Here is an 18,424-nt window from a genome sequence, read left to right on the forward strand (position 1 = left end):
ATATACTTTCAACAAGGCTATTTCGCCGTCGTTCAGGGGTTGCAGGATGAAATAAATGTCTTGTTGAAAACGTTTTGCTTAACAGCTATGAAATTATTCAAACAAGCAGTAAATGCAGCTTGGTATGCTGAGCCGGTCACTACATGTAATTCGGATCGGCTGTTTATTCTTTTTTAAGTTGACGTACTTGGGAACAAAATATCAGAAGCACTAATAAAAAAAAAATGGCTTGCTCATCAATACAAACAACGCACAGTACTATATATCCACATATTTATTGCTTTTTTGTTACTGTGTAGTGTTCATGGGTTTGCTAGTTCGTTCACGTGCATTTATCTTGTGTTTGCTTGCTTGTTTGTTTATTCTTGTGTTTGTTTGTGCGTTTGTTTTATCGTGTGTATTACGTGTGTTTCGTTGTTTGTTTACTGACTGGAAAAGCAGAATGCGAAGACATACGAACTGGGGGAAATGCTGAAGTAGCGCAACGCTTCAATGTTGCTCGTTGGGATTCTCACCTGACCCACTTCGTCAAAAGCCATGACGACAACCGCGGCACCAAACTTTTTTATCGCAAGCGCTTGCTTGACAAATTCGTCTTTCCCTTCTTTGAGGCTGATAGAGTTGACGATACCTTTGCCCTGAACGCACTTCAGTCCAGCCAGAATAACGTCAAAGTTTGATGAGTCAATGCAGATCGGAACCTGTAAGAAAAACGGCACAGTCGGAGAAATATAGTTGACTTTGTTTCTGTGGGAGAAGCAATGTAAAAGGTGAGTCGATTGGAAGTTGGGAACTGTTGTGTCTTACACGCAATAAGATCATCATTAATTTCATGTGGGCTGGCATCAAGGCGGCTATACGACAAGATTTTCTGGCCAAAAACATCTGGAGAACGACGGGAAAACAAAAATACGCTTTGGATGAAGTTTGTATATGTTTTTCACGTGTCCATGGGCGGGCAGTCAGTGCAGTTGGTACATGCTTGAAGTGCGAAAAAATCAGCGCAATTAGCAGGCTGCTAAGTTAGTGACACATGTAACAAGTGAAGGCGGGCTAGTTGGTGGTTCACAATGGAGTGCATATTGCTACCGCGCAAAACGACGCAGGACGAAGAGAGGAAAGCACAGGACAAGACCCACGTCTTGTCCTGTGCTTTCCTCTCTTCGTCCCTCGTCGTTTTGCGCGGTTGCAGTATGCACTCCATTAAGTTAGTGACACTTGGCTCGTGTTAGCTTTTGTACGCAGCCCTCCCCGGCGGATTCACTGTATCGTGTGGCGGTCACGTGTTATCACGTGACCAGCTCCAGACGCGTGGCTGTGTGTCCGTTGCAATTGTTGTGGTAGCCCAGGTTGCCACAAAGTCTGCCAGACTTTACTGTACGCTTTGAGCATAAGCAAAAGAGAAGCTACAGCACAGTGACAGCTTTTACTGAGTTTAGCGCTATTTTGCAGCAGAGCGGAAACACTCGGCAATTTTTCACCGCCTTGTTTCTATGCTATTTCTTGCAGTCTAAGCTCGTTCCAAACTTTGAAACTCTTTCTAATTCATTATCATCAACTACTTTGTAGTCATCAGTCATACTAAGGTGATTACAGAACAACCGCCTCTCTAATGTTATCCCAGTTCTGCGCCAGCCGTGTACAACCTAGGCCAGCGTTTTTATTAACTTACCGACTCCAAAAGCGCAGAATTACGGAAACAATACAAATAAAATACACCCCAATCGCGTCTTGTTCCTGCTCTTTTGTTTTGGATCACATCATGAATTAATTACCAATTCGTGCTCTTCGCACCATCACTCCACCATGATCTCTTCCCAGCCCCACATTTTCATTTCATTCATGTAATATATTTTTCAACTCTAATAAACCCATTAGTTCTCCATTCTGCCGTCTCTTATCTCCTCTTAAACGCCCTAACTGAAGCGAATTTCTTCAACTTCAGGGGACACCTAATTACATTACGTGTTGGGTGTGCGACAGCATTAAAGTATCGAGTCCGTTTGGCCTGCTTCCTCTCCATCACTGCCAATCGCCGCATACGCTGAGCCGGTGCAGTAGGCGATACCCCATCTTCAGGTGCACACTTCCGTAGTTGCCCTCTTTCCGTTTGCGGAGATTCTACACTACTGGAGCCTCGCGCGGCGTTAATTCTGCCTCCATTCCGACCTGATACGCGCAGCTGCCTGGACACGTCTGTACACAACCAAGGCCACCTGCCATGTCCCAGCTTGCCCGCGTTTTGATTGCACTCACCTTAGCTATGGCAGGCTCACTCGCAATCAGATTGAGAAACTTGGTCATCGCCCTCGGCCCGTCAGTCAGGCCATCGTCGACGTTGATGTCCAGTATCTGAGCCCCCATTTCAACTTGGGCCTTTGCCACTTCAAGCGCATCCTTGGATCATAGGTGGAAAAGAAAACGACGTTTTCTCTGGGCCCCTATTATACAGCAATTTCTTTGCCTCGATTGTATAGTTATCATCCGCCGTAATACTGAGTAGATCTAAGCGATAGCGGTGCCATTGTGTCGTCCGAGTCAATGAGAGAGAGCAAAATTTTTTTTGCAAAATTTTTGTCTAAGCCGAAACGTTCAAGGTGGAATAGAATTGAAATAAAATGGCAATAACGCCTTGAGTAACAATGAATTATTTTCTCGCCAATAGCACGCAACCATGGGGCAACGTTTAAGAATTACAACAAGCACGTAGGATTGCATCAGTACAGCCCAGGTAAGCAGATCAGTTTGTAAACACGTCTCACCCTCTCAGGAGCTTATCTCATAAGCTTTCCAGTCTCATGGACATATTTCTTTATTTCATTAACATACTGTTCCACTACCGACTACTGGCTATGTCTTTCTGCCGGTGTTCTCCCTTGCCACTATACTCTTTTCATAGTTCTACGGATCACGAGGCAGTGCATTCTTCTTGCGCTTAACAGAGCTATTTCCTGCGATCTTCTATTACACGCGCCAGCTGCGCAGCGCCCCACAGTATGCGGTGCTTGTTCGCCGTACCTGATACTTATCCTGGCGAATCAGCTCGGCAAACTTTCGAGATCCGGCGATGTTGCAGCGCTCACCGATGTTCACAAAGAGCGTCTCCGAAGTAACTATCATGGTCTCGAGACCTGGAAAAGCAGGAAAATGCATACCACAGCACCAACAGATCAAAATAAAAAAAAAGTGGATGGGTCTTCTTCGGCTGTGGCTGGCGCAGTGTGGACATTGGGAACGTAGCCCGCCTTAGTCTAATGCCGGTGCCACGCTTGGTGCCACCCCGTGTGCAATGTTACGGCTTTAATTTTCTTTCCTATTCAGTTCTTCTGTGCACAACACGTCAGAAAGATGGTATTCTCGAAAGTGGTTAGGGGTAGTTCAAGGCCATATGCGAAGCGGATCAATTCGCACACACTATGACACGAAGTTTCTAGTATGAGAACTCTTACAAGGTCTCACGTGTGTTGGACTCCTGAAGGCCTTCGCTTCGCCTACCTGCGAGACTCAGGCATCCACTCCTGACACGTGAGGGTGGCGTCCTCGGGCGCAGGCCCCTTACGGCCTCCGCAATGGCTAGCACGTGGGCTGGAGTCGTACCACAGCATCCACCCACCACGTTCACCAGGCCACTGTCGGCGAACTCCTGGAAGTATCCCAAAGGCGTCGCGCGAATCTGACGCCTCCATCACTATCGAAGATGCAATTACAACGCAACAGTCAAGGACATGAAAACAAAACAAAAGACGCTGAAAGCTGCCTTCCTACTCATTTTTATTTGAAGCGGATGTTACTTTGAAGATGTATAATAAGTTCCAAATCACGTATTGCCACACAGATATCAAGTGTGTAAGCTGTGCGTTTTTTTTTTTCATTCTTTTAGACAGGCTTCGATGATGGTCATGGTATTCAGGGAGAACGAGAGCAAGACCTCTGTATATCGATACCTGTACCGAACAGTCCGATGGCGGGAAAAAAAAAACTGAAGTTCCGTTGTTTTTTTTCTGTTCGACAGACTACTGAGACAGCTGCAAATGATACGGGGCGTGCGAACTGCGCCAGCATCGTGTATAGCCCAACTTCAGTGTTATTGGACTTGTTGATGGTGATGTTGTTTGTCACGATGGGCGATTCATATCGTCGCCTCCTTCTTCTTTACCAGCAAAATTAAGTATCTTGCCGGACAAGGACCTCTCCCATTGATCTCCATATTGCCCTGCACTGCGCCAGCCACCATATACGAACGAATTTATTGATCACATCTCCCCACAAGGCTCTCGGAGGCCGACATCGGCTATGTTTTCCTTCCTTTGAAACCAAGTCTGTTACCCTAACAGGTACTGCAAACGTGTGTCACCACTCCGCGCATTTTTGCGTGCGTTCCCAGACACTCTTAGAGCGTGTGTGGGTAGCGGTCTCGGACTCAAAGGAGATGCCCTCGAAGCAGCGTGGCAAGCTCAGCGGAGACCAGCTACGAAGTGACAAGAGGTTTTTGGTCGTTTGGTGCCCAGCTTTCGCCGGTCGCAAGCCAGTGAATGGGTCGGAGCCAAAGGTTCACAAACAAAACAGTCTTTATACAGCAAAGGAACCGGAGGTCGTTGCCCTGCGTGCGAACAGTTAAATCCAGAATGGACCCACAAAGTTCTATCGTCAAGCTTTGTGGAGCTGCGCAATCCACAGCAGCGCATAAGTAATAGCTAGTTAATAACAAGTGAAAATTATATTATAAACCGCCACCGAAGGTCACGGCGCGTCTGCCCATATCGACCGCTTGGCTTCAGCCCTGACACCTGCTTGGAAAGATGCCACTGTAGTAATGCCGTTAGATGGCGCCACTTGCCGCCATACTGCATCACTCATCATCATCACGATTAGGATGCGTCTTCGAAGACAAAGGCGGCGTCGCTGCCTACCGACCGACGTCGAAGCAATGCAACACAAACGTCTATGTGGCCTCCACCTCACCTTGATGCTGGCGGCCATCTCTTCAGGAGTCTCATCGTATTCTCCGAACTCGTTAGGCAATCCTGCCAAAGAAGAAAAAAAAAGGGCGACAATGACAAAAGAAGACTGAGGAAATCATCATCATCACTGCGACGCTTCGTGCCTTCGTCAACCACGTTGTGGCTAAACGCATGCTACAAGGTGGACAATCAGCGCGGCGCGGAGCAAAGAGCTCGGTGACAAATCTCACCAGCGTTAGGGTAGCACAGCACATAAGCATCGGTGAAAACAGAGAGGTCCTTGAGGTACGGACGCATCTCCTTGGCTCCCAGAGCGCAGTTGAGGCCAATGCTGCGTGCAGAGTCAGCGTTTAATTCAACATCATAGATGGTGGCGGACGCATTCAAAAAGCCAGTTAGTGGATTGACGGGGACTGTGCCCCGTGACAACAGTAGCACGCGCACTTAATTATATCATTATTTATGAATTAAAAAAAAGCAGTGCACAGTTTACAAGTATTTGAAAATTAACTAAGGAAAATGTGTGACAGCAGTATAGATTAACATATTTTCCAACACATCTCTAGATGAGCTTCCTAAAACCGCGAACATACAAGAACTGCACATCCATGCTATAGTATACAGAAAGGAAGCTTCACGAATAAGTTTTGAGGAATTAAAAGAGTGAAATACAAACATCAATAAAAGTTAATTATATTTATTAATAAACTGTACGCCATATGAGGTCGATGTGATGAATTTACGATATTCCGGTTCAACATGATTGGAATTCGGTATCGAAACACCTGTTTGCCATAATTAGTACGAGCACGGGGTATCTACCACGATTCATTCGTTCCAATTATGCAAGGATTAGCTATTAGGGCCAGTTCTGCCGCTGTATTAACAAAGATGTTTTTGACCTTCAGGTACGTACCATACTGACACATTAAGTTTTCATCATATTCTTTTGTGGCCGACTCAATTTTGAGTGTGCAAGAAATAGGTTCAGTGCGAGTATTAAAAGGGTGCATAGGCAGCAATATGAACCAGCGAAGTTTGTGAACGCGGTGGTATCCCACACTTCCATACAAATATTATCTTCAAAAATATCCTAAGAATCATTTTCCTGTATTACACCTTCAAGGCATTTTGTTGACAAAATAATTTCTACCGGGGTATGCTCAAGCAGGTGATTGCCCTAATCGACCCTGAATCGAGGGCGTGAAGTCATCTCTATTAAGCAAAATCACCGAAGCAGTCATGCTAGAAGCACTATAGACTCTCTGACCCGGAACAGAGCCTTGTTCTCTGTGGTACTTGTGTTGACAGCCACTGCTTACGAAAACACTCTGCCAAGCACAAAAAGGCATACACGTACCACAAGGGTTTTCCATGGCTTATGCTGACGACGAAGGCTTCGCATGTTTGGCCGGACAAGTTGCGACCGCTTTTGTCGACAATAGTTCCGGAGATCTGTTGACAGAATATAAAAGACAACTGAAGAAAAATGCGACTCCCAGATTTTTGCCGCCAGCCCTTAACTAAAGAGAGGTATACGAGCTGCATCGCTCCTCTTCCTAATGCCCACAAACAACGAACTATAACCACTTGACCAGGCGAGGCGCATTCTCATAGGCTAGCAAGCTAACAGGGCGACTCTTTGTTCGTATTGGTCAGGAGTAAATCACGTGAATTCGCAGCGGTGACGTCATTCAGACTTGTTTTCTTTTTCTTTAGTAACTTGGGTGACTTATTATGTCGACTGTACTACTACGACGCCGTAAACCACGAAAGATTTCCCTCACCTTTTTCCTTACTTGAAAGCTCATCTCACTTCCACGCCCCAAACCCTTTATAAAAAAAAAATATTCATGCCATCCGCAAATCCAGTTAGTCTGCCAAAATTATCAAATAAATATCTACACAAAAGCTGTCAGGCCGCCTTGCAATGCGGGCCGCAGTACAGGTTCCAATTCTCTGCAGAGCCCTTGTCATATTCAGTAAGTTCTGCCTGCTTAAATACGACGTTTTTATAAGCTGTGAAATAGAAATAAGTTGCACTTTGAATGAAGGTGCGAAATGTTTTCTTCCTCAGGACCTGTTTTCCTTTTGAGAAATAGCCCTTGGCTCCTGCGATGCACTTCTAACACCGATGCACTGTCAACATGCTCTGCATTTGTATGTTTGTTTGTTTATTTTATTTTAAGAATACTGCCGACTGCCTTTCAGTAGTCCCGGCAGGAGTGGTCCAAGGCATGAAAGCACTGAAAATAACAAAAATTATTTATTCTTTAGAAATTTTTAGAAATTTGCTTCTCGTTATTTATTTATTTATTTATTTATTTATTTATTTATTTATTTATTTATTTATTTATTTATTTATTTATTTATTTATTTATTTGTACGCACTCTTGTTCACTGTGTCAAATGGCACTTACGAACACGGGAACACTTCTTCCTGTTGCCTCGAAATGCTGCTGGATAGCAAACAAGGCTGCCTTGAAAAAAGAAAAATGCGTAAAGAAATTGGTGAATAAACAGCTTCTAATGGCTGTCATGTTCCTTGTTCAAGGCGAAGCTGTGAACGCATAACAGGTTTAAAATAAAAACTGCGTTGAGAGCCATGCGACTGGCAGGCGCTCGCCGGTGGTTTCAGCGCTCAGAACAAGACAGCAGGCGTCTCGCGTAGTAGAATGACAAAGCCAACGTTCACTGTCAGAAGCTTTGTAAAAGTTCTGGTTTTACCGCGGAACCCTGAACTAACTAAAGGCTTGTGAAAGCTCTCCTTAAAATTAGCGTTGAAAGAGGTCAAAAAAGGAAAACTTGTACTAAACTGTTAATGATATGAATTGCTATACGTGTCAATGTAATTTTTTTTTTCATGAGAACACTGCAGCCAGTAATACATAAATGAAATTATTCCAACTATTTTAGGAAAGTTTCACATATAGAACTCTCATAAATCCTGTAATATGATTGATTCAGAAGACGTCAAGAACCGCTGAAGACGTCAAGAACGAAATTACAGCCTTCATCCCCTAAAGCGACTGTACCGACCCCTCAAAGTTCTATCATAAGTAATTTATTTTTTACGGTAGGTTTAATTATTTTGCAAACCATTCTCTGGTGAAACTGTTGGAAGTATCCTGTCGCCATCCATGAAATGATTTTACCACCATTCATGCTGCCTAATGTGCGGGGAAAATATTATATGTGCAAGGATTATTGTACGGCTAGGGGCTAAACACGGCGGCAAAAAAGTTTCGCGCGCTGTTTTTCAACTTCTTGAATTTCCAGGCGCTCCCCAAGTAACTTCTTGCTCCGCACATATGTAGCTTCACGTAAACAACGTTTCCTGGCATTCATTGTTCGGTTCATTTTAACAGACGGAGTCAGCAAGACGTCCCTAAGGATAAAACGCATTTAAGGAAACAAGGATAAGGAAACAGCGCATATTGACATGTTCCGCCTATAGCACGCACCCAAAAATACAAAAAAGTATAAAAATGACTACTTAAAGGCTATTTATCAAATACCTTGCAATTGGCAGTGTCGAAGACAGTTTCAACAAGAAGGGCGTCTACACCTCCGTCCACAAGACCCCGTACTTGCTCTCCGTACGCAGCTGTAAGCTCATCGAAAGCTGCGTAGCGAGAAAGCAACAGTATGATGACGGTATTCTTCGCAGGAATTAGCTCGAGTGACACAGCGCTCTGTTTTCTGGAGATCATAGCTTTCACTGACAGACCGGCTGAACAACAAACTGGCCAGAATAAGTGTTTGATCGGTTCATCGGTGTAGACAAAATAAAAAGACAAAATAATTCACTACACAAAATAAAAGGTGGCAACAGCACACTGCAGGTGCTATAAAGAGGTCTTTACAACCTGTAACCGTTTAAATAATATAATAAATAATGATTCATAGGGAAAAAGGCGGTTGAACAGTGCAACCTGCTGTAAGCTCTGATTTGAAGCCATTCATATTTCTGTTTTCCTCCACTTGATTTTTACTACTATACGATAGTCCTTCAGTGCTTTGAAGGACTACGCTACTACTGTAACTGTTTTTACTGTACTGTTTTTTACTACTGTAACGAACTTATTGCCAGGCGGATGTTGTCAGTTAACGGAGTGCCACTGAGGCTAAGAACTATTTTAAGGACGGAGACCTCAGCACAAATCAATCAAGAGTAAATATGACAACATCCAACAGAGTGAAATAGACTCCTGATGTGGCTGCATAGATAGAAAGTGGCGAGAAAGGTTTACGTCACAGCTTTTCCCCAAGGCACCTACTTATGTTCCGCTCTTCCGGTCTGTCCACGTACGGCGATATCGACAATGTCTTGCTCGTCGGCCCTAGGGCCCCGCAGGCAAATCTAGGCGAACCTGGAAACATGCAACGTAGAAGAAGACCACCGGTAACTACAGCTTCGCTGTTGAAGTATGCGGTGTCTAACGTCCCGAAGGGTCCCGAAGCCGTAGTGGAGAACTCTGGATTAGGTACGGCCACTAACGGTTCTTTAACGTGTGCTGACAAAACACAACACGTGTGCGTTTTTGCATTTTGCCACCATCGAAATGCGAACTTCGCGGTACGCATTCCATCCCGCGACCTTGCGCTCAGAAGCAGCGGATGAACTTTATTACTCTCGGCAACAGAAGGCGACAGCGCACAAAGGAGAGCGTTAATTTTCATTTTTGAGCAGCAGAAAGCCCTGTTCGCAGTTGTTCGTGGTGAAGTTGCTGCCAAAATCGTAACTTCTTCCACGCAAGACGTACTTTCTTTGTAGCTAACTCGTAAGACCAACATTGAATGAATAAGCGATTAAGCTAATTTCGTTGATGACGTTCACTGGTCACTGACCATGGGCAAGAAAGAATGACTTTTCGGGAGCGCTACGGCTCCCTTGTTCCGCATTGGTTGCCTCATTGTGAACAAGGAAGCCATAACGCCCCCGAAACGTCATTCTTTTTTGACCGTGGCCAGTGACCAGTGAACTTCATCAATCGTGATTCCTGGCCAGACGGTATGCATGCCGTCAAACCATCGTCTACAGCTAATGGCGTATTCCGGTCGGCTATCCCGACTCCGCGAAACAGAAGAGTGCGTTTCAATTGGTGATTTGGGTTCAAATGCTGAGTTCTGATTGTACCGCGACGGTATAATGCCTATTTGATAGGCTAAAGCAACCCCCCCCCCCCCCCCCATAGCCCCCCGCCGTCCTCCCAAAAAAAGAAAAAATCTAAATAAAAAAATGTGGTGAGGGAATGCTTGCTGCTTCGCGGATTCGGACAGCTGTTGCGGATCACCTAGTGGAATACGCCATCAGTTTGTTCGCAGCTTAACTCGCGAGGCCACCCCAAAGCCAAGTTAAGTGCACTGTGCTCTTTCAAAAGTCCGCTGTCCATGCTTACAGAGGTATGCCTAAAAACTACAGCCATTTCTCTTTACTTAAACTCAGATATGTTGGCCCCTGGAGGTCCCCTGTACAGGTTGAACATATTAAAATAAAAACAAGAAATAGCCTTAGCGTAACTGCTAATACATATTGTGCTTGCCTTATTTTAAAATACCCGACATCTCCAACACACAATCCTTAATTTAAAATCATGACGTTTCGGAGAATGTTCGGCTCCTTCTTCAAGGCCCCAAAGAAGGAGCCAATCAGGCTTCGGCACGCCAGAGTTTTTAAGTTATCAATCACAACCAGATTGTAAATTCTGTCTAAATTTTTATTTGCACATTATACTCGACCGTTGTAGAAACCAACTGGTCTCTTTATTAGCCAGTAATGCATAATGCTGTAGCTACGTACAACAGGCATACCTGGAGGCACGATACACTGAAAGCTAAGGTACTTCATTACTTGCTTAGTCAATACAATACTGCATCCTGTAAGACACAGCAGCATGCCAGGAAATAGTAGTTTCAAAAATCAGCAGTCCTCTGACCTGTAGCGTCCTCAACCAGCCGGCAGGCTTCTCGGGCTATCCTGGCACCTTCGGCGTTGAGACGGTAGGCCTGATAATGCACAAAAAGGAATGCGTCCTATTGCTGCACATCTAGCCCTGTATATATTTTCTACTTAACTTTAAGCTGAAAGTGCGCGTGATAAGAATGAAAAGGGTTAAGTCGATGATATGCCGGCCATTTGAGACAAGAACGAAAAAAAGGTGGCTCTTTGTTGAACAGTAAAATGTCACTACGTGATGCCTGGAAAACAGTGAGCCTCAAAAAATATATCAGGAAGAGGTGAATTGCAATAAATGTAGGCGCCATGGTGTTTCCGACGTCTTTTACGATCGACGAGAAACTGTTATCAAGTGGATTGTTGTTCTGACCCAGCAACACAAAACTTTAGGTCCCCATGCTTTAGGGGCAAAAACATGTGTTCCAATGAAACAGGAGTCAAGTCTTACCAGATGGCTCAACCCGTACTCGGTCTGGGCAACGGACGTGGAGCTGAACGTATTAGTTTCCACAAAGTCAGCCCCGGCCTCCAAGTAAGACTGCGATGACACACGGAAAAAGCGTGAATATATTTGATTGCGCAAATACCATTTGACGTAAATACGCCCGTGGTTTAGAGCTTACATATGTATATGTATAAAAAATGCGGCCGCCAGAAGGCGATGTAATTTGCATGCTCCAGTAAAATGCTAACCACCTGTGAAGGCCGCATTTTATATGCGTGGTCTTTCATAGCAAGCGGATAAAGTTTTTAAAGGTATCCACCCTGACAGCGCCTCTCATAAGATCCTACAGTGAAGGCTGCTTTAGCAACCAAGATGGCGCCAGCGACTTGGGGGTGCGGTTCCACTCCTACCTACTGTTTTTACTGCCATAGCTGTGCTGCTTTGGCAGTACAGCTTTGCCCCCCCCCCCCCCCCCCCTTCCCAGCCACCTCCCCAGCACACTCTCCTAGCAAGGGAGCTGTCTTCTCAACCACCATCACTCTCAATCCACCGCCCAACCCCACTCCAGAAGCGCCATCAACCCCAAAACCCTACCTTCCAGAAGCGGCACCCACAATCAAACCACCAACCTCCGCTCCCCACAAGGCTTCTACCCATTACAAGCCCGCGTAGTAGTGGAACGAATAAGTGACGGCGAAACCGAAGTCAAAGAAGTGGTGGGAAAGCCGGCTGCCCTGCAGAAGTACCACCAGCCATCGTCCTTCTTTCCCCCCCCCCCTCCCTTGTTAGGGGGCTGCCCACCCACCCACAGCCTCCCTTGAACTACCTACGCCCACCTTCACCCTTCAGAAAAATTCTGTCACGTGTGTGCAGCATCGGCTTAGTGTAAAAGCACCAAAGTAATAATCAAGAGCAAATACAAACGCAGTCGTAGAATGGTTGCATCGGATATTTGATCGCCCCGCAGTTTTTTTTCTGGCGGCTCGCGCACAAAGCGTAGCAAAAAAACGAGAAGCCCATTTTTCTTTGTCATGCGCAATGCTGTATTATGGTGACCACCAAATTTTTAACCAACAAAAGCGCTGCATTTCGAAACGTGGACCTGAAGGTATAGTTCCCGTATCACTCAAAAGTTCTGGTTGTGACCCAGTAAGTGTCGTACTATGAGCACTACCATGAGTGATAGGTCGCTCTTTACGAAACCTTGTGTATATCCAGCACGGCGTCGGGTCGGGTTAGGTTGAGTAGGTCGTTGTCTCCCTGCAACGGTTTGTCGTGGTCGGCGAACTCCGCTCCTCGAAAGGCGGCCTCGTCGAGCCCCAGTCGCTGAATCATGGTGCCCATGGCGCCGTCCATGACCATCACCCGCTGGTTCAGAATGTCCGCGATCATTGCAGTCCTGTCTGCTTTTGTTTCTCCATCACTGCGGTCCACTGAAAACAACATATTTAACCATTACTCTAGCTTTTTACGTCGTTATTTTACGTTTGAAAACGCATATGGGTCACCAGTTTAACATGCCAGCTGTGTGCAGTGGCATGGATTCAAATTAAAATTGAATTTGATTATGAATTTGGCACTTCACCGAATTGTCATTACGGTCTTAGTAGACCAAAATCTATTAAACACTATTCGAAGCGGCCACACTTCCGAGGCTTTTTTCTCAATCCCTGGTGTCCAAATGGCGATTTCCGCAGCAATGTTCCATTTGAGGAACATTCCCATTTCAGGGAACTGAAAGCCAAAATTGTCTCCCTTTTCCTGAAGTTGATGGAGTTTTCAAGGTCCTGCTGGAGATAAGGGTCTGAAATAAGGATTTTAAAGACTGAAGGAATTTTCAGTTGCCGCATGGAAGAAGTGGATTTTCACGAAAACGAGGCGGCGCTGATGCAGCGCCACGAACTATAGTCCAAGGAGGATCGGCGCGCGTAGAACCGCGTCGTTTGTCCCGTTGCGTAAGGGGTTCACCAGCGCACTAAGACACTATTGTCAAAGTTTTGCTATACCTTAGGAGAGCGGTTACAAAGAGATTTTCACAATAAAGAGATAGAAGAGCCGTTAAGTGTCACTGCGCCAGTTTTCTGGCGACAGCAACATGCAGAGAACATGGGAACAGGAAGCTTCCACGGTGTAATGGAACTCTTACAAGTCCATCACACCGCAGTTGTTAACAGGCACCATGGTTATATATGGGCGCATATGACTACGGGAGCATATTTGAAGCGTTAAGAATTGATGGTGATGGTGGCTTTTTATGGCGCAAGGGCATCTGTGGCCAGAGAGCGCCACATCACAAGGTATCTTTTCTTGTCTTTTAGTCTTGTGGTTAGCTTTTTATTTACATGAAAAGCTTTACAACGCATTACTTTTTGTCACGGAGGAATTCTGTGTGGCGGTTCTGGATGTGGGCGTAGCTTCGCTGTATTTCTCAATGGATTTCATTGCATTCCTCGTCTCTTGTCGCAGTGCTATTTTTTGCCTTCGGAATTACGTACTAACGAGCTCAACTCTGTTTTGCTGCAGTTTTACTTCACTGCAGACTTAAGTTGCTTCTCAGTGGATTCGTTCGACGACGCTATATTGGGACGCAACATAACCTGAACGCAAAAATTCTCGAAGCAATCGCTCGAAGTAAATCCCGCAAGTGTAGGGATGGAGGGAGGTGCAGCATTCTTCAGAGAATGCACTCGCTAAATATAAGGCTGGAGAAGAAACAAGGCGACACGACCTCTACCTTCGTCCCTTTTGCTCGATTCCAACCAGCTCCCCATCGACTCAATCCTCTCCCTCCCGCGGGGTTGATCTGCTGCCTTAGGGTAGGCTCCGCCCCTCCCACTCAGTTAATACAGTTTTTCTGTATGTCTGTCGTGCTCTTATCCCAGAATGGTGACAGTCAACTTACAATCGTCATAAGCCGACTTGCGAACTAAAGCTGCATAATACTGACAACTTTTGCATGCGTTCTAAGATACAACAGTATTCGCCTTGCATGCGCTCTTTTCAATGCAACCCCGCAACCTGCCGCAAACAGCGTTTGTTACTGCATGCTATAGGCATCGTGGAAGCATATCGCTCTCCGTACAAAACCACGATTAACAAACCTCTGAAGACATAAAACTACGCAGGAGACAAGACACAGAAAAGATGCAGAGACAGGACGAGCGTCCTGTCTGCTCGTCCTCTCTGCATCTTTTCTGTGTCTTGTCTCCTGCGTAGTTTTATGTCTTCAGAATGTCTTACCAACTAGCCTCTCATCACACACTTCTAGTAACAAACCTCTTTGAAAGCTCTACGCTGTATATGAGGATGCTGGCATACCTGAGGGAACGGTTTTGTCGCCGTCCATTGTCAAAGCGATCTCCCCGGACGGGTCGCTTGGTGGCGGACGGAAAGCATCTCCTGCAAGGAGCCCCGACAGCTGCCTTGCAGAGAAATGCGCGCGGACGAGAGGCAGACCAGTCGTTTAGCACCTATCTCCTTATCTTTCGAGCGAAAGAGCGCTCACGATAGCGGAGTGGAGAGAGGCGTTTATCAAGAAAGCAAGAAAGTGACAGAGGGAAAAAAGCAGCGCGGCTAAGGCTCAATGCGCTGAGTCACGTGAAAAAGAAACATTGTGGACGAGCGGGCAATCCATACCATTTCTCACAGAGCATCGATTCAGTTGGCCACGTCTGAGACTCCTCGTTACAGGTGTTCGGTACTGAGGGGTTCACTTTCCACAAGGAAGTGAACTACTGGCATAAGAGCTTTGCTCATTAACCGCTTCCACTGCGGTTATCAGTGTCCTTTCGAAAGCTCACTTCGTCGAAGACATCCGAAAAGTATTTCTACTACTAACGCTTGTGAAACTGCTGGGAAAGACTTGTACAGGAATTCTTTTAACGGTCTTATTCAGCCCAGTATACAGTCCTTAGTTTAATAGAAGGGCCCAATTTGAGATTAATGTGTAGCAGAGCTGTGCTTCTCGGTAAACTTGTTTCACTGTCAACAAATGCACTGAGCTCAGAGATATTGGACGAAATAAACAGTGTCCTTGCATAGTGTCCTGTTTACCTTGTCATCTGTCTTTGATTACCATGGTTGTGCCCAAAATGGGCTTTAACATACTAAGGTTTCATGTTTAATAGAAATAAAATGAATTAAACCATATTAAATCATGCACTGCCAAATTCAGTCTTCCTCCAGGACCTTTCCATTGCAATAGCAAAACAGAAAGCTAGATGAGTCAAGTTTATGTGCATCTGTAACAACATCAGCACAGTATATTGGGAAGTATACTCAATCATTACTGAGAGAGCAACATATGTGTTGTCAAGGAAATGACAGATAATTTAATTTAAAAAATAAGAAACAGGAGACACATGCAAAATTTATTATATTAATAAAAAATGAACTTAGTGTTCTTGAGAGTCCACTTTTTTCAATGAACCATTTCATAAAATAAAAAAGAAATAAATGGGTTTGTTGGTGCCCGTTCATTCAAGCAAAAAAGGAAAAAAAAAGGTGAGCACATGTACACTTAACACTGAATCCTGAAGGGTTAGATTCCAGTTTGCACTTTTTTCAGAGTCCGACGGCCCTTGTTTGACGCCGACACTTTCCCAAACGCGGCATCGAAGTTTTCGAGACCAACCAGTAGCTGACCCTCTGCATTGTCCTTTAGGTACTTGGTCAACGCAATTACGGAAGCTTGACGCACGAGCGCAGCTAAGTCGGCTCCCGAGAAGCCCTCGCACCTCTCGTCTTTACCGACTTCTTCCAGAGACACTGTTGCCTGTAGGGGCGGTCTAGTCCCGTTTCTCGTCAGTGTCTTCAGAATCTCCACGCGTTCCTCGGCGCTCGGCAGACCGACGTAGAGAACCTCGTCTAGACGGCCGGGGCGCAGCATAGCTGGATCGATGATGTCTGGCCTGTTGGTAGCGGCCAAGACGAAAACCTGCTTCCTAGGTTCCAAGCCGTCCATCTCTGTCAACAGCTGGTTGACGACGCGCGACGCGGAGCCGCCATCTGCAGAATCGGACCGTCGAGGACACAGCGCGTCCAGCTCATCGAAAAAGATGACGCAAGGAGCAGAGTTCCGAGCCCTCTGGAAGCATTGACGCACGGCTCGCTCGCTTTCGCCCACATACATGTTCAGCAACTCAGGACCTTTGACCGAAATGAAGTTTATGCCCGACTCGTTGGCAATGGCCTTGGCTAATAAGGTCTTGCCACAACCGGGAGGTCCATGCAGCAATATTCCTGTGGGGGTGACAAGTCCAAGGGCTTCGTATTTATCGCGGTGTCGCACGGGAGCCAAGATGGCGACCTGGAGTGCTTCCCGGATTGAGGTAAGAGCTCCGACGTCGTCCCAAGTCACGTCCGGAACGGTGGCGAAGCCCTCGCGCTTGGCCGAAGGCTGGACCAGCTTCAGTGCTTCATCAAAGTCCCGAACCTCGACGCAGAGGTTCTTCAGCTGCGCGTCGTCTAATGGAGGAACCTCTTTCAGCAGAGAGATAGCCATGTCCAGCCGGTTTTGCGGACCTTCACCAGTTGCCTTGACACCTTCCTCAATTCCGCGGAAGATTCGGTTGATGGCAGACATCGTGGCCTCTCTAATCAACGCCATCAAGTCAGCGCCAACGTAGCCGGGCGTCCTATGGGCGATCGCGCTGAGCTTAACGTCGGTTCCGAGCGTCAGCTTGCGGCAAAGAACGGCTAGAATTCTTTCGCGGGCCGCTTCATCAGGGATGCCCAAGCATATCTCGCGGTCAAATCGCCCGGCTCTACGGAGGGCCGGATCCAGGGCGTCGGGGCGGTTGGTGGCGCCGATGACGAGCACTTCGGCCGGCAACTCGCGCTGCGATAAGTCGTCCAGACTGGACAGGAGCTGGGCGACGATGCGCCGCTCCATCTCCCGCTGCGCTGTCTCTCGCTTAGGCGTCACGGCATCTATCTCGTCGATGAAGAAGATGCACGGCGCGCTGTTCACAGCCTTGTCGAACAGCTCGCGAATGCGCTCCTCGGACTCGCCAGAGACGCCGGCTACGATCTCAGGCGCCGCGACCCGAATCATGGGAATCTCCAGCTCTCCGGCTACGGCGTGCGCCAGCAGAGTCTTGCCACAGCCGGGAGGACCGTGCAGAAGGAAACCGCGAGGAGGAACGACGCCCAGCCTCTTGTAGACCTCCGGGTGCTTGAGATGCATGAGCATGTTGCAAACCTCTTCTAACGGACCCTCCATGCCCCCCAGATCCGCGAACCGTGCAGTCGGGTTTATCAGTGCGATCTCCTTCTCCTTCGCCATGCGTTTCTTGAGGTTGTCTTGGATCGCGGCATCCACATCATTAGACTTCGGCTTCCTGGGTGTCTTGCGCGCCTTTGTCGGGGCGTCCTCCTCCTTCGACACCTGCTTGGGTTCTGGCGTCTTGTAGAGGTCATTCATGGACTTGTTCATCATGTTTTGGTCGGGGTAAGGAACGACGTCTTCGTCTGTGACGCTGCTGCCGTCCAGATCGCCTTCACCGACTGTATCCGTGCCAGGCACGGGATCGTCGCCGGCTATGATCTCGATCGCCTGCGTTACAGAGTACAACAGAGCACTCTTCTTCTTACGTTTGTACTCCGGGTGCTTTCGCTGCAGCTTCGTAACAACGTCTTCAACGTCCAAGTGGTCGTTTTCGCTCAACACTTGCCTGACCCGAGGCAACAACCGCGGATCGCCACCGAAAGTTCGCCGTCTGCGCTTCGCTTGCGGCTCGCTCATGCTTACACGCGCGTTTGACTGCAGGTGGGGTGCATACCTGGTCTTTGCAGTGGTAGGGTAGCGCTAGAAGCCAGCGAATTCGGCACACGAGACAGCACGCATTGAAACAACGTGTAAACAACACGGAACCATGGGCGCTGCCATATTGGTTTCATTGTTGCTGAATGCTGAACGAATGTGGCTAAACAAATTATATCAAAACTTTAAAATTGAACTCAAATACATACTGTATATTACATCCTAATTTAAAAAATGCAGCAATAAAAGACTGTTTCAGGAATTGTTTTTTTTTTAGTTTTTATTTGATACAAATT

General features: G+C 46.6%; 2 protein-coding genes across 5 annotated transcripts in view; both read right to left on the reverse strand.

Moving 5' to 3' along the window:
• LOC149332742 (methionine synthase-like) overlaps positions 1–18,253 on the reverse strand; it is a 47,026-nt gene extending 28,773 nt beyond the window's left edge. For 2 of the 4 annotated variants that reach the window (XM_089558324.1, XM_089558321.1), the window contains exons 1-15: positions 18,148–18,245; positions 14,684–14,764; positions 12,569–12,798; positions 11,369–11,458; positions 10,901–10,970; positions 9,242–9,334; positions 8,480–8,586; positions 7,382–7,441; positions 6,322–6,416; positions 5,192–5,292; positions 4,963–5,024; positions 3,496–3,643; positions 3,019–3,131; positions 2,257–2,397; positions 516–701 (exon numbers count right to left, since the gene is read on the reverse strand). In XM_089558324.1, the coding sequence (XP_089414450.1) occupies positions 516–701; positions 2,257–2,397; positions 3,019–3,131; positions 3,496–3,643; positions 4,963–5,024; positions 5,192–5,292; positions 6,322–6,416; positions 7,382–7,441; positions 8,480–8,586; positions 9,242–9,334; positions 10,901–10,970; positions 11,369–11,458; positions 12,569–12,798; positions 14,684–14,711 (1,524 nt within the window). In that variant the 5' untranslated portion in view covers positions 14,712–14,764; positions 18,148–18,245. Of the gene's footprint in view, positions 1–515; positions 702–2,256; positions 2,398–3,018; positions 3,132–3,495; positions 3,644–4,962; positions 5,025–5,191; positions 5,293–6,321; positions 6,417–7,381; positions 7,442–8,479; positions 8,587–9,241; positions 9,335–10,900; positions 10,971–11,368; positions 11,459–12,568; positions 12,799–14,683; positions 14,765–18,147 lie in introns of all 4 variants that reach the window. The other 2 variants (XM_089558322.1, XM_089558323.1) reach the window with 2 other exon arrangements.
• On the reverse strand, positions 15,715–18,246 carry smid (nuclear valosin-containing protein-like smid). The gene has a single exon (XM_089558325.1). It carries the CDS (start codon positions 18,108–18,110, stop codon positions 15,906–15,908), a length of 2,205 nt encoding a protein of 734 aa, XP_089414451.1. The 5' UTR covers positions 18,111–18,246; the 3' UTR covers positions 15,715–15,905.
• Positions 18,254–18,424: the final 171 nt, after the last annotated feature.

The sequence above is a fragment of the Amblyomma mixtum genome, chromosome 8 (genome assembly GCF_055824585.1).
Source record: "Amblyomma mixtum isolate Tamu chromosome 8, ASM5582458v1, whole genome shotgun sequence".
Taxonomy (NCBI): Eukaryota; Metazoa; Arthropoda; class Arachnida; order Ixodida; family Ixodidae; genus Amblyomma; species Amblyomma mixtum.

Bases quoted from the DNA above. Each gene is read 5' to 3' on its own strand.
- smid (XM_089558325.1), bottom strand. From the start codon at position 18,110: ATGAGCGAGCCGCAAGCGAAGCGCAGACGGCGAACTTTCGGTGGCGAT.